Here is a 12876-nt window from a genome sequence, read left to right as displayed (position 1 = left end):
CTGCCTAAGCCACGAGGAAAGCCCCCACATAAGTACAGGAGATTGAAAACCCATGGAGCCTATGCTTATCCAAGCAGTCAAGTGAGGCCTTCCTTGTCTGGACTGCCTGGCACTCCTACTCATGAAGATGAACAGTACACTCCAGAGCCATGAACACTCAACCCTCCAGTAATATCCCTTTTAGTATATCTCCCCATAACACTTAGCCTAATATCAACAGGGTAGCTTCGATTTTTCCAAAGAAATAAATTTATTCCAGAGACAAGTGGGAGGCAAGTAACCAGGGTACAAAAGAAACACGCTTCTAGATCACAGATCCTTAATTTCACAGATTCACCATCACCTTTGCAGATAAATCAGTGTACCAAATTCAACTCTACACTAGTTCTAAGATGCCTAGGAACAAGGTTTGATAAAAGTCATGTGTAAGAAGGGAGAAATGATGGCTAACTTCAGCCAATTACCCTAAGCAGTCACCCCTTTTATTCTTCAACACAACTCCTAAATTAAGCAGCATAAAGGGTTTACTCAAAGATAAAGCCTCTGTGCCAGGTGACCAAGCTGAGACTACTTACCTATGAAATGACAAGACTCTGGGTTTGAACACAAACTTTCTACCATCTTTCTGCTATCACTGCCTCGCAAAGGGGACTGAATAGTGGTCGTCATCCATCAGAGGACTTACTTTCTAGAGAAAATAGTGTTGTCAGGCAGACTCTTTGAGAAAACATAAACATAAGTAAAAAACAAATGATGTCAGCTATATATAGACATTTGCAGGATTTTAGAGTATTTCTAGCTGAACTCTGATTCATTTACATTTAATTGTTCTATTTATAAAATTCTTTCTATAAATCCACTGGAAAATAAATCTAACTTTTCAAATCCTAAAGTATCACTTTCCTAGGGTGAGGGTTGAGAAAATAGGTAAAGGAAATCAAAAGGTACAAACTTCCAGTTATAGTTGACCCTGAACAACCGGGAGGGAGGTGTTGACGGGCACCAATTCTCCACACAGTCAAAACTCTGTGTATAACTTTATAGTTCGTCCTCCATCCATGGTTCTGCATCCACTGATTCAACCAACCACAGATTTGGTTGTAGGACTGTAATATTTACTATCGAGAAAAAAATCCACATCTAAGTGGAGCTGCACTGTTCAAACTTGTGCTATTCAAGGGTCATCTCTATCTGGAGGAGGGCATGGCAACACACTCCAGTATTCTTGCCTGGGGAATCCCCATGAACAGAGGAGCCTGGCGGGCTACACACAGTCCATGGGGTTGCAAAGAGTCGGACACCACCGAGAGACTAAGCACAGTATACTTGAAAGTTGCTGAGAAGGCTTAAAAATTCTCATCATAAGAAAAAAAAAGTATAACTATGTATGGTGATAAATGTTAACTAGACTTACTGCAGTGATCATTTCAAAATATATAAATATAATGAATCATTATGCTGTGCACCTGAAACTAATATAATGCTGTATGCCCACTACATCTGAATTTTTAAAAAAGAAGTAACTCCTCTTCATATTATGAGACATTTATTCCTGTGGTCAATTTCTTACTAAGACTGGAATGTGTAGTATGTTTTAATTAATTCCTGTCCACTCTATGAATTCTCATTGTATAAAACAAAATGAAGAGCACTGTGGGTCTAGAAATATATTAGAGAGAAGGTATGTATATTTATGTATCTTATTTAGAAAACTAAGTTGCAACTCTTTCTAATTACTTCTCTTCCTGTTTCAAACATTTATATGGCTTTACTAAGGCCCAAAGCCTAGAATTCTCTGACTTCTTATCACCAGGATTTCCTAGTACTGGCACTGCTGATATTCGGGAATGGGCAATTCTTTACTGTGGGGCTGAACTGCGCATTGTAGAACATTTAGCAGCATCCCTAGCCTGCAGCTGAAATGCCTTCAGTTGTGACAATCAAAAATGTCTCTACACACTGTCAAAATCACCAGTCCCCAGCCCCAGTTGAGAACCACTCACTACTCTTCACTGACTAAACAGACTGTCCTATGGCATCAAAGTTCCAAACACTGACGGGGGAAAAGGAGCCCCAGCTTCCATTAAACACCTTAAAGGATTCCATTCGTTTCTGTTATATTCACTCCTCCATGCCTGGCCTATAACAGGCACTCAATATTTGCTAAAGAGAGAGTGAATCATCATTGGGAACAAGTCAGAAAAGAGAGTGTAAGAAATTTAAGGTGAGAAAATAAATCTTACTTAATGGCCATTGATCCAGGTTTTAAAAGAAAATAATTACATTTGTCTGCCTATATAAATAGAACAAGGCAAATATATAATTAACAAGCTGAATGCCTATACTAAACATACAGGAGGAGTAAAATTAGTCCCCAGTCTCAAGCAGCTTATAGTTAGTGGGAGAGGTACATACACAGGTAGCGATAATAAAGCTTTTGAGATGGGCTTTGTGGTAGAAGTAAAATTCTAACATGCAAAAGTGGAGTAGACAAGAGGGAGCAACATCAGCAGTTAGGAAACAGTGAACAGTCTGGTTGGGAGTATTTTAAAAGTATAATAGAATTGTGAATATGACAGAAGGTAGAATGGACTCAGACTGCAGGAGGGTCTAAAAGCCTACATAGTAAGTTTGGATTAAGGGTTCCGTTCTAGTCGTTGCCAGGAGAGTGACTCACCTGACGACCCTGCAGGCTGCTCTGACACTGTGCAAGAGGAGTTCCACTGTCGACACCAGGCGTGGGGGCCCAGACACATCCAGAGGCAATCCAGACTAACAGCCACAGTAAAGACACAATTTAATATAATGATATTTACCCTTAGTATATGTCTTGCATTCTACTTTTTATTCTATTTTATTGTGTCAACTTTTCTAAATGCCAATAAACACCCAATAATTCGGTTTTACAACCCACCAGCACATTTGCAAGGCACTTAGGCCTTTTCAATAAATTTGGCGAGTTCATATGTTGGGGATACTAGACATGAGGAAGAGAACTGTGAGAGGCTGCTGAGCTAGAACTGACGTGTCATACTGCAGGGAGTGGAGGATGGAATGATAAAAATGTCAAAGATGATTCTAGGGTGGTTAAGTGTAACTTTGAAGTGGGTGACCATGAGGTTCAAACCAGTTAGGGCTAAAAGTGAAACCAGAACAGACTGGGAGAAGAGAAAATTGTGGAAAGTGAAAAAAGAACGCAGGATACATCAGTAGTGGTCAGGTTCTCGGGGGGGCATGCAGTTTAAGTCTTATCATTCTTCCGGATAATCATGGGGAACAAACTCCAGGGTAGCTAAAGTGAAATTACAACAGTCACTAGAGGTGAGTAATCTGAGGCCAGATGAGAGATGAAAATAGTCGGTTTGTGTGCTGAATGGGATATTGTAGAAATAGTCTCTAAGTATATAAAACTAGCTAAACTAGCTGCTCACGTCTTTAAGAACAGTAAAAGGGTACACTGGAATCTGTCAAAAGCTGAAAGAGTATGTGCACAGTTTCGTTTTTAGTCGTTAAGTCTTTCCCAACTCTTTTGAGACCCCCATGAACTGTAACCTGCCAGGCTCCTCTGTCCATGGGATTTCCCAGGCAGGAATACTGGGGTGGGTTGCCATCTCCTTCTCCAGAGGATCTTCCCAACCCAGGGATTGAACCCACACTTCTTTGCCACTGAGCCATCAGGGAAGCCCTCTCTGTTATATACTCTTCTCATAATCCCCAATATTATCTCTTTTGAGGTTGATACTATGCACATACAGACTCCCCTGGTGGCTCAGTGGTAAAGAATCCTCCTGCAATGCAGGAGACGTGGGTTCAATCCCTGGGTTGGGAAGATCCCCTGGAGAAGGAAATGGCAACTTACTCCAGTATTCTTGGGAAACTGAAATTACATGGACAAAGGAGCCTGGTGGGCTACAGTTCATCAGGTTGCAAAAGAGCTGGACACTAAAGAGCTGGACTTAGAAACTAAACAACAACAATAAAACATAAAAGTTTTGGAGAATTATGGCATTTATGCAAAGTTATATTTCAGTAACTCCAGGAAATGGAAGTACTTTGATAAAAAGGGTTCAACAAGGCAGAAGAGAAGAGGGCAGTGGGCTTTGATAAGTCTAACTTTAATCGTAAAAAGGCCAGAAGGGGGGGGAGGTTTAGAAATGGGTGGTAATTGTTGATAAATATCAGTGCTTAAGTCACAAATCGGTGTCTTAAGGGCTGAATCTAGCCTGGAGTCCATTTTGCTTGGCTCAAAGGTGTTTTTAAAATGGGATGATTTTAAATATAAATCTGATTTCTGACTTTCTTGAAAAATCTCAAGGTCTGGCAAAGTTGCCTCTATAGTCTTGTAAGGCTTTTAAAATGTGCACACTCTTGGATCCACCATGTATGTGTGTCATACCATTTGTAGGAGATGGATAAATTATGGAACACTACTGCATTCAGAGAAGGCGATGGCACCCCACTCCAGTACTCTTGCCTGGAAAACCCCATGGATGGAGGAGCCTGGTAGGCTGCAGTCCATGGGGTTGCAAAGAGTCGGACAAGACTGAGCGACTTTCCTTTCACTTTTCACTTTCATGCATTGGAGAAGGAAATGGCAACCCACTCCAGTGTTCTTTCCAGAAGAATCCCAGGGACAGGGGAGCCTGGTGGGCTGCCGTCTATGGGGTAGCACAGAGTCAGACACGACTGAAGCAACTTAGCAGCAGCTTGGCAGCATGGCATTAAAAGACGCTTACTACTTGGAAGGAAAGTTATGACCAACCTAGATAGCATATTCAAAAGCAGAGACATTACTTTGCCAACAAAGGTCCGTCTAGTCAAGGCTATAGTTTTTCCTGTGGTCATGTATGGATGTGAGAGTTGGACTGTGAAGAAAGTTGAGCGCCGAAGAATTGATGCTTTTGAACTGTGGTGTTGGAGAAGACTCTTGAGAGTCCCTTGGACTGCAACGAGATCCAACCAGTCCATTCTAAAGGAGATCGGTCCTGGGTGTTCTTTGGAAGGAATGATGCTAAAGCTGAAACTCCAGTACTTTGGCTACCTCATGCGAAGAGTTGACTCATTGGAAAAGACTCTGATGCTGGGAGGGATTGGGGGCAGGAGGAAAAGGAGACGACAGAGGATGAGATGGCTGGATGGCATCACTGACTCGATGGCCGTGAGTCTGAGTGAACTCCGGGAGTTGGTGATAGGGAGGTCTGGCGTGCTGCGATTCATGGGGTTGCAGAGAGTCGGACATGACTGAGCAACTGAACTGAACTGAAAGAAAGCAAATTGCTGAATAATGTAGTGATCACATTAATGTTAAAACTAAAACTACTATGATAATATATGATATATAGAATATACATAGGGAGCTGCTGTGGAAAACAGTATGTTGATTCCTTGAGAAATTAAACATAGAAATACCAAATGACCCAGCAATCCCACTCCTGGGTACATATCCTGAAGGACTAAAAACAGGGACGCCCAAAAGATTTTTCCACAACCATGTTCACAGGAGCACCATTCATCAGTGCTATTCACTTGGCTATTTCACAATAGCCCAAAGGGGAAGTAACCCAAGAATCCATAAAGTAAATGTGGTTCATCCATACAACAGAGTATTATTCAGACAGAAAAAAGGGAGGAAATCTGACACACTGTTATAATATGGATGAACCTTGAAGACATTAGGCTAAATGAAATAAACCAGTCACCAAACTGGCACACTTGAAGAACACAGATATTTTTAAATGAGTATTTTAAATGGATGGCTGGTTTGACTTATAATGTGGTCAATTCAGAATTCTAAGTATTCCCTGATCTATCAGTGATCTTTAAGAATAAAAGCATATTGCAAGTTTTCAGTGTCTCCTGGATAGAAACTGTGCTATCCAGAGCTGCATTTTTGCTATCAGCTCTGACCTGAGAGTGAACTGCGGGTAGGCACACCCCTATAGCATTCTTACACAATGAAACCGAACTTTGACTTCAGCACACTACTTCCCTCTTAAAGAGATTACTGGTTACCTTTCCCCAGACACTGCTCAATCAGCAATCCCATTTCTTGCCATATAAAATTAGCAACAAAACACTGAGGGCTAAAGGAGACAGTGCCATGAGAGAGAACCTAGCATGGAACTGCAGCCCTACAGAGTAGTCCCTCTACCCCCATCACCGACACAAAGAAAGAGCATCGCCACAAGATCTCAGGCCACAGGCTAACCTCACATTCTTCCAGTGACTTAAAACACCAGCTTTGCTTTATGTGAGATCTCAGTGAATACACAAGGACTTCATTATAAACCTGCACACCAACACCACCACAAGTCTTGAGGCAGAAACATTTAGGAAAGTTCCAGGAACTTAATGCCACCAAGATTTTTAAGTAAACATCAGTCCTCACTAAGTTTCAAAGGTTATGATGACTCAAGGCACACAAGAGGAAATGCTCCTCGCAACGAACAGAAGCCAAATTCAGGCCAGGCAGTTTAATGACCTGAACAAAATTAGCTGATGTGTGGGCCAACTTCTAATGGTTAAAGAAATACAATTATTACTCTAGTGAAGACATACGCTTCTAAGCCAAAAAAGATTTCTCAAAGCAAAGCTGACAGGAAATTAAGCCTTCCTGCCAGTTTATAGAACCCTGGAGAAGGCCAATACAATGGTAGATTTTTATAAGAAAAATGCTTCATATGCCCAACATTATATATGGTGAGATGCTTGTGTAAATTGCTTTGCCAATTTTTACTTAACCTTTAATTAAAAAAAAATTATACAACAAAATTAACTTTTATTTACTTTTGATATATAGCGCTACACTTTTAAAACATGCTACCACCACAACCATCAGGCTACAGAACAGTTCCATCACCTCAAAAAGCTCCCCCCGTTGTCCCTTTATATTCACACCTTCATGTAACCTGTCATCTGGTCCCCATTTACAGCCTTATCTGCAAGAGAATGTAATATAAATAGAATCATACCTTTTGAGCCTGGCTTCCTTGTGTGTATCAGTAGTTTCTCCCTTTTCACTGCTAAGTAGTATTGCATGGTACCATAGCCTATTTACCTCTTAAAGGATATTTTGGTTGTTTCCAGTTTGAGCTATTATGAACAAAACTACTATGAACAATCAAATATAGTTTTTCTGTGAGTAATAGTTTCATTAGGAAAACACCCAGGAGTACAACTGCTGGATCATATGGTAAACCCATCTTATAAGAAACTAAGGGAGATATCTTTCAGGGTGGCATACCATCTTACATTCCCACCAGCCATGTGGGACGATTCCAGTTGCTCAGCATTCTTGCCAGCATTCTGGCATTGCCGGAATTACTTATTTTAGCCATTTCTAACAAGTATGTAGTGATATGCCATCATGGTTTTAATTCACTTAACCATTTTAATAGGCATTTTTCTATAAAATAGTACATGCTGTTTCACTTCCTTAGAGAATGCTGAACATACATTTTCCCCCAAACCATTCCCATGGAGTAAACCATACTACCCCTCAGGGGCTACTGAAATAGGGTTGTTTTATTTGTTTCTAAAGATGCCCCAGAATTACGTGTGCTTTTTATAGCATTTTCTATCTTCTCCCTTGTAAAGTGTCACTTCTTGCTATTAATGGTGTGCTTGCCTATGGCAGACTTTCCTCTGCACCCTTTTCTCAAGCTGACTTTAGAAACAGGTAACTAAGCTTATCAGAATTACATCTGAAAACGAGAGAGCAGTCTACAAGGGAGAAAAGTTGATTCTTCAATGAGGAAACAGAAAGCTTTTTTTTCTTTCGGATCACTATATCAAAACTTCCTGACCTCTCATTTGGCTGCTGAGAAATTTTTAGCAGCTAAATTTCTTAGGCGTTTTCCAAAAAGGTGAGCCTGCCTGCTAAGTGTACACCAGGGAATTGAGTCATTACTATATTAAACTGTAAAATTAACATTATATTGTGATTCTATATCAGGAATTCAAAGTTTATCTAAAGCAAAGTGATTATACACTCAATTATATCTTGAGTCCAGAAACCTAAATGGAAGTAATGCTCTTAATTCTAGTTTCTCACTTACTCACACATTGGTCAAAATTCTAAGCACCTAGCAGGTGAGACATTTATAAGGGCGCAAAGACAAGTATCAAGAAATTTTACAACTAAAAAAGTATACAGCAGTTCTTTCAAAAGATAGAGACCATGTACAAACACTGACTCTAATCCTAAGTAAAATTTATGATGTTCCTTTGAAAGCCATTTGACTAAAAAGCTCATGGTCTTTTCAGTAGTAAGTAGTTTCCATCTTTGCACAAGACAAAAGTGTTAACACTCAAAGCATCTTCTGGAGGTGAATCACATCAGGGAATTACACTGTCTTACTTCTCAGAGAGCCCAGGCTCCAGGGCAGAAAACGCCAGCAGCAGTCCCTTGCTCTCACCCGATCTTCCCCAGGGACGCAGGCTAGGTCTCTGCCATATTCACAGACCAATCGCAGCTCTTCCAGCAGCCTCGACCCGCAGACTTAGAAACCCTGTCACCAATTGCATTAGGATCGGGGTGGGACTTCCGCTATCACTTTAGGCTTAACCACCACCATCTCAGCACAGGCAAGAGCAGTCAGGAAGTTCGAATTTCACAAACTTTGGGATCAAGCACAGTTCAAGCAGAAATAAAGGAATAACAAAGACACTGGAAGGCAGAGTGGCCAAACTCAGAAAAATAAAACAGCCTCCCCCTAAGAACTGTAAAAGAACAATGAAAAACGAGGCAATCAAAACTCAAGTCAAGGGTCACTGGTTTGCATCTTATCTCTACCCTGGCTACTAGGTCCTGAAGCACTCCTTGGCCTGAGTTCAGGGAGGAGCCCTCTGCCAAAAGGAGAGCAGAATGCTGGACAGCCAAAGCTCTGATTACCTGAGTGCACAGCCCAAAGTGGTGGAGTTCTTACTGTGCAGAGAGAAATAAATCCTGGAAACTGATTCACTGACTTTGCCTGATCCTGGACTACTCTTTTCACATCAGACACACAGAACCAAATACTTTTTCAAGCAAACTAAATCATAGCACTGACAATATCCCATGATTCTTTGAAACCCAACACACAAAAATCCGACGATTTCTCTAAATACTGTTACCTTACTGGGAACCTGGACCTAGCCCTGCGTTCTCAAGAGAAAGCCAACTCCACAGACCTTGCCCAGGTCGAACCAGGGCGACAGCAGTAGGCAGTGGCTGGAGACCCCTTCCTGTCGCCATCTAGTTCACTTGCTCCCACAAAAAACCTGTTGCTGTTCAAGCCTTCCAAAATCGAAAACCAGCATCTCATAAAAGTTCAGGTTAGTATTATGCCTGCTTCAAGTGTGGAGGAATACTCAGGATCGCAGCGAGTGCCACTGCACCTTCAAGCTTGCAGTCATCCGCTGGTCCTACGGTTCTCGGTCGGCCTGGTGCAGCCAAGGTTCCCAGACCCCGGGCACTCGGCACCCGGCCGGGCTCCAGGCGGCGCGTCCATTTTGCAGCAGGTCAGACCTGGAGGGGAGAGGCGCCTGCGGTCCCCCGCGCCCAGACCCTCAAACCCGACCCAACTCCAACTTCAGACCCTGGCCTGCCCAGACCCAGACCGCAACCGAATTTCAGACTCCGACCCAGGCCTGGCCCCTGACCCCAAACCCGGACTCAGGCCCAGACCCCTGGCCCATCCCTGGTCCCCCAAACTCCAGTCTAACTCCGACCCACCCTCCCTCAAATTCAAGCGACCGCTTAAATTCACGCAGACCTACGCCCGGCCTCGGTCTCCAACCCCGCCCCCGGCCCACGCGGACCCCAGTCCGCCTGCTCGCCCGGCTGGCCGCACCTTGACGTGGAAGCGGATGAGCGCCAGGCGGATGCAGTGCGCCATGCAGACGGGCGGCAGGAACCAGACCTTGGGCGGCGGGGTGCCCTTGTTCTGGACATGGCTGACGATCTGCTGCGCCGTCTGGCGCTCGTTGCCCTGCCGCTTGACCCACTCGTGCAGCCGCGCCTTCTCAAGCGCGCCGTTGAAGAAGACGAAGAGCTCGATGTTGCCGCCGAAGCAGGCCTTGGCTAGCGCGGCCAGGTAGCCGAGCATGTGGTTCCACTGGCCGCCGCTCACCCAGTCGGTGTAGAAGCCGCCGTAGAGGCGATGCAGGCAGTTGTCGGCGTCCACCAGCAGGCGCAGCGGCGTGTGCGGGGGCCGCTGCCGCCCGCCGCCCACCAGGCTGCCCCGGGCCAGCTTCTGCAGCTCCACCGGCACCACGGCGCTCGGGCAGTGCTTCTCGATGTAGTCCTGGAAGCCCTGCACGCCCATGGCGGCGGCAGCGGCGGGCGCGGGGCGGCGGGGCGGCGGGGCCGGGGGCGGCGGGGCCGTGGCGCGGGCCGGGGCCGGGGCGGCGGGCTCTAGGGGGGGCCGGGCCGAGCCGCGGGCGCGCTCATGGCCGCTGCGGCCGCCATGTGCTGCCGCCTCCCAGGGCCATGGCGGGGAGGGACCTGCGCCGTGCGCCGCTCCAGGCCCAGGCCAAGCTGAGGCGGCCTCGCGCGGGCGGGCGGGCGGGCGGCGGCGGGGCGGGGCGGCGCCAGCTGACGTACGCGGGCCGGCGGAAGGGGCGGAAGAGGCGGTGCTGCGAACTGAGGGGCCGGTAACCAGAAGAGGGGCCGGTTCCCGGCGGCGCAGGACTCGGGCTCCGGCTCCGAACATCGGTCCCAGCCCTGGCAGAGTCCGCGAGGCCCAGCCCAGGGAAAGGAGCTCTCGGGCCGAAGGGACGCAGCTGTGCCTGCGCGAGTTCCCAGGAGACGTCGGGGCGGTAGCTTCATCTCGTCCCCTTCCTGGTCTCCCAGAGCTGGTCACCGAGGACCACATCCCCGGCTCCAGGATCTGGCCACCCCGGGACGGCCTTATCCCCGGAAGTCGGTCAGGCAGCCCTGTCCCCGTCCGCGATCGGAGCTGGTCACCTCAACGAGGCCGCGTTCGGACCTACGTATCTGGTTACCATGAAAGGAGCCTCATCCCGGAAGTCAGTCACCCTAAGGAAGCCCCATCTTCTTCCCGGGTCCCGTTATTCCGAAAAGGCCCTGTTTCGTCCCCAAGGACCGGTCACCCAGAGGAGGCCCTTTCCTGTCCCCGTGCCTGGTCACCCCCGAGAAGGCCTTATTCTCGAGAGCCGGCCACCTGAGGAGTCCCAAGTTCCATCCCCAGGAGCTGGTCACCCTGAGGAGGCCTCAACCCAATCTTGGGATCTCGTCACCTCGAGGAGGCAGCGTACGTTTTGAGAGCCAATCATCTGAGAAGGCCTAATGCCTGGGGTCTGATCACCCCAAAGAGATCCCGTCCTGGTCCCACAGGGCCAGTCATCCCAAGGTGGGAACAGTGCCCTGGCCGAGGCGGCTGCAGAGGGAAAGGTGGTCAGGAACTGAAAGTCGGGATGTATCTAGGGGGAGGAGTGAGCAGAAGTGCCAAACGGAGAAAGGAATCTGCGCTGTGTGCCCAAGTGTAGTTACCGGGTTTTGGAAATGATCACCGGCTCTCTCAACTTAATTGCATCGGTATCTTTAACTTGGGAAATAACTCTCCAGTTTCAGTTGTTCACAAGGAGTAGGGTGGTAATTCTGAGGAAGTTGGAAAAGTGGCAGGTTGACCCCACTGCCTGCTGGGTTTACTGCTTCACTGCTTTTTTGGCAGAAATCTAAGAGCCACGTGAGCAGAACCCTCATTGGCCTTTCCCTTTGAGGTAGCAGATCTCCCTCCAGATAAATCTGACTCAGCCCACTTTTCAAAGTGCTTTCACTGTCTGAAGGAGCTGAAGGCTCTGCTTTTTTGTTTTCACAGTAGTAACATTTCATGGCCCAGACACTGAAATGACAATCTATAGTGTAATATACAAGTAGCCTTAGTGTCAGATATCACCAAAGAGACTTTAAAAACAGTAGCTCTGTTACAGCACGTGAAATGCCTCCTTTCTGTTTGGTTCCAACTGTGAAATATCTATCTTTAACTCTCGCTTTCTGGAGACTGTGCAGCCCCTCCTAAGGAAAATGGTTTAAATCCTTCTTGCTCTAGTAGCATCTTTTGAAATGAGGTCCTTTCAGGACTTCTGTCCCAGAGCTCTGCAGTAATTACTTTTTAAATGAGGTTAATACTGCAAATATATTATGCATCATTAAAATGTTTTTTAAAGCAGGTTAATGTCTTATAGAATAAAGCATTTATAAACTCAGAACTCTTAGGAGTTTGGAAGTGGTGTTTTTACTTACCTCCAACTCTCCTGTCCTTTTCTGGAGAAACCTCTGTAGAGGAGCAGGCCCAGACAGCAGGTGCAGAGCTGATGGAGCCTGCACCCATGAGGTTCCAAGAAGCCTCCATACTCTATTGTCCCTAAAAAGGCAAGTTGAGTTTTTTCATTTCTTAAAACTTCACCTCAATTATAGGCCAGTATGATACATACATCAGTAAAATGCTCTTAGTATCTTGATAAATGTGTTTAATTTTTAAAAAACAGACTTTAGCAAGTTAAGCCACTCATATACAAAGTTAGTGATGAAGCCAGGATCATATGTTATTTAGAAATACAGTTAGTCATTTAAAGCCGCATTAAATACTGACATCCAAAATATTCAAATTTCCTCCTATAATCTACTGTAGGCTCACGCGTTTAGGAGTAGTAGTTCTAATCAGTCGTTATAATTGAATGTATAGCATTGTGCTCCATATTTACTCATCTATGTACTGTTTTTGTTTTCTTTTAAATATGCTTGCTTTTAAATACTTTGGTGCCAGTGTCTGGGGTTCTGAGAATTAATTTATTTTCACTGTAAGGCAGTATAAAGGACTAAGGTTATGGAATCAGATTACCCAATCTGTCTGGTCCTACCTCTGGGCCCTT

The 12876-nt window shown here is 45.5% G+C and overlaps 1 protein-coding gene across 2 annotated transcripts in view; it reads right to left on the bottom strand.

Annotated features, from left to right (window-relative positions):
• Positions 1-10498, bottom strand: part of LOC102171874 (constitutive coactivator of PPAR-gamma-like protein 1) — a 117348-nt gene extending 106850 nt beyond the window's left edge. The window contains exon 1 of one of the 2 annotated variants that reach the window (XM_005684175.3): positions 9834-10498. In XM_005684175.3, coding sequence (XP_005684232.3) covers positions 9834-10307 — 474 coding nt within the window. In that variant the 5' untranslated portion in view covers positions 10308-10498. The remainder of the gene's footprint in view (positions 1-9833) is intronic. The other variant, XM_018052502.1, reaches the window with a different exon arrangement.

This window comes from Capra hircus, chromosome 8 (assembly GCF_001704415.2).
Source record: "Capra hircus breed San Clemente chromosome 8, ASM170441v1, whole genome shotgun sequence".
NCBI classification, from domain to species: Eukaryota; Metazoa; Chordata; class Mammalia; order Artiodactyla; family Bovidae; genus Capra; species Capra hircus.
Note: the sequence above shows the minus strand (reverse complement) of the source record. Positions and strands in the feature narration are given on the sequence as shown.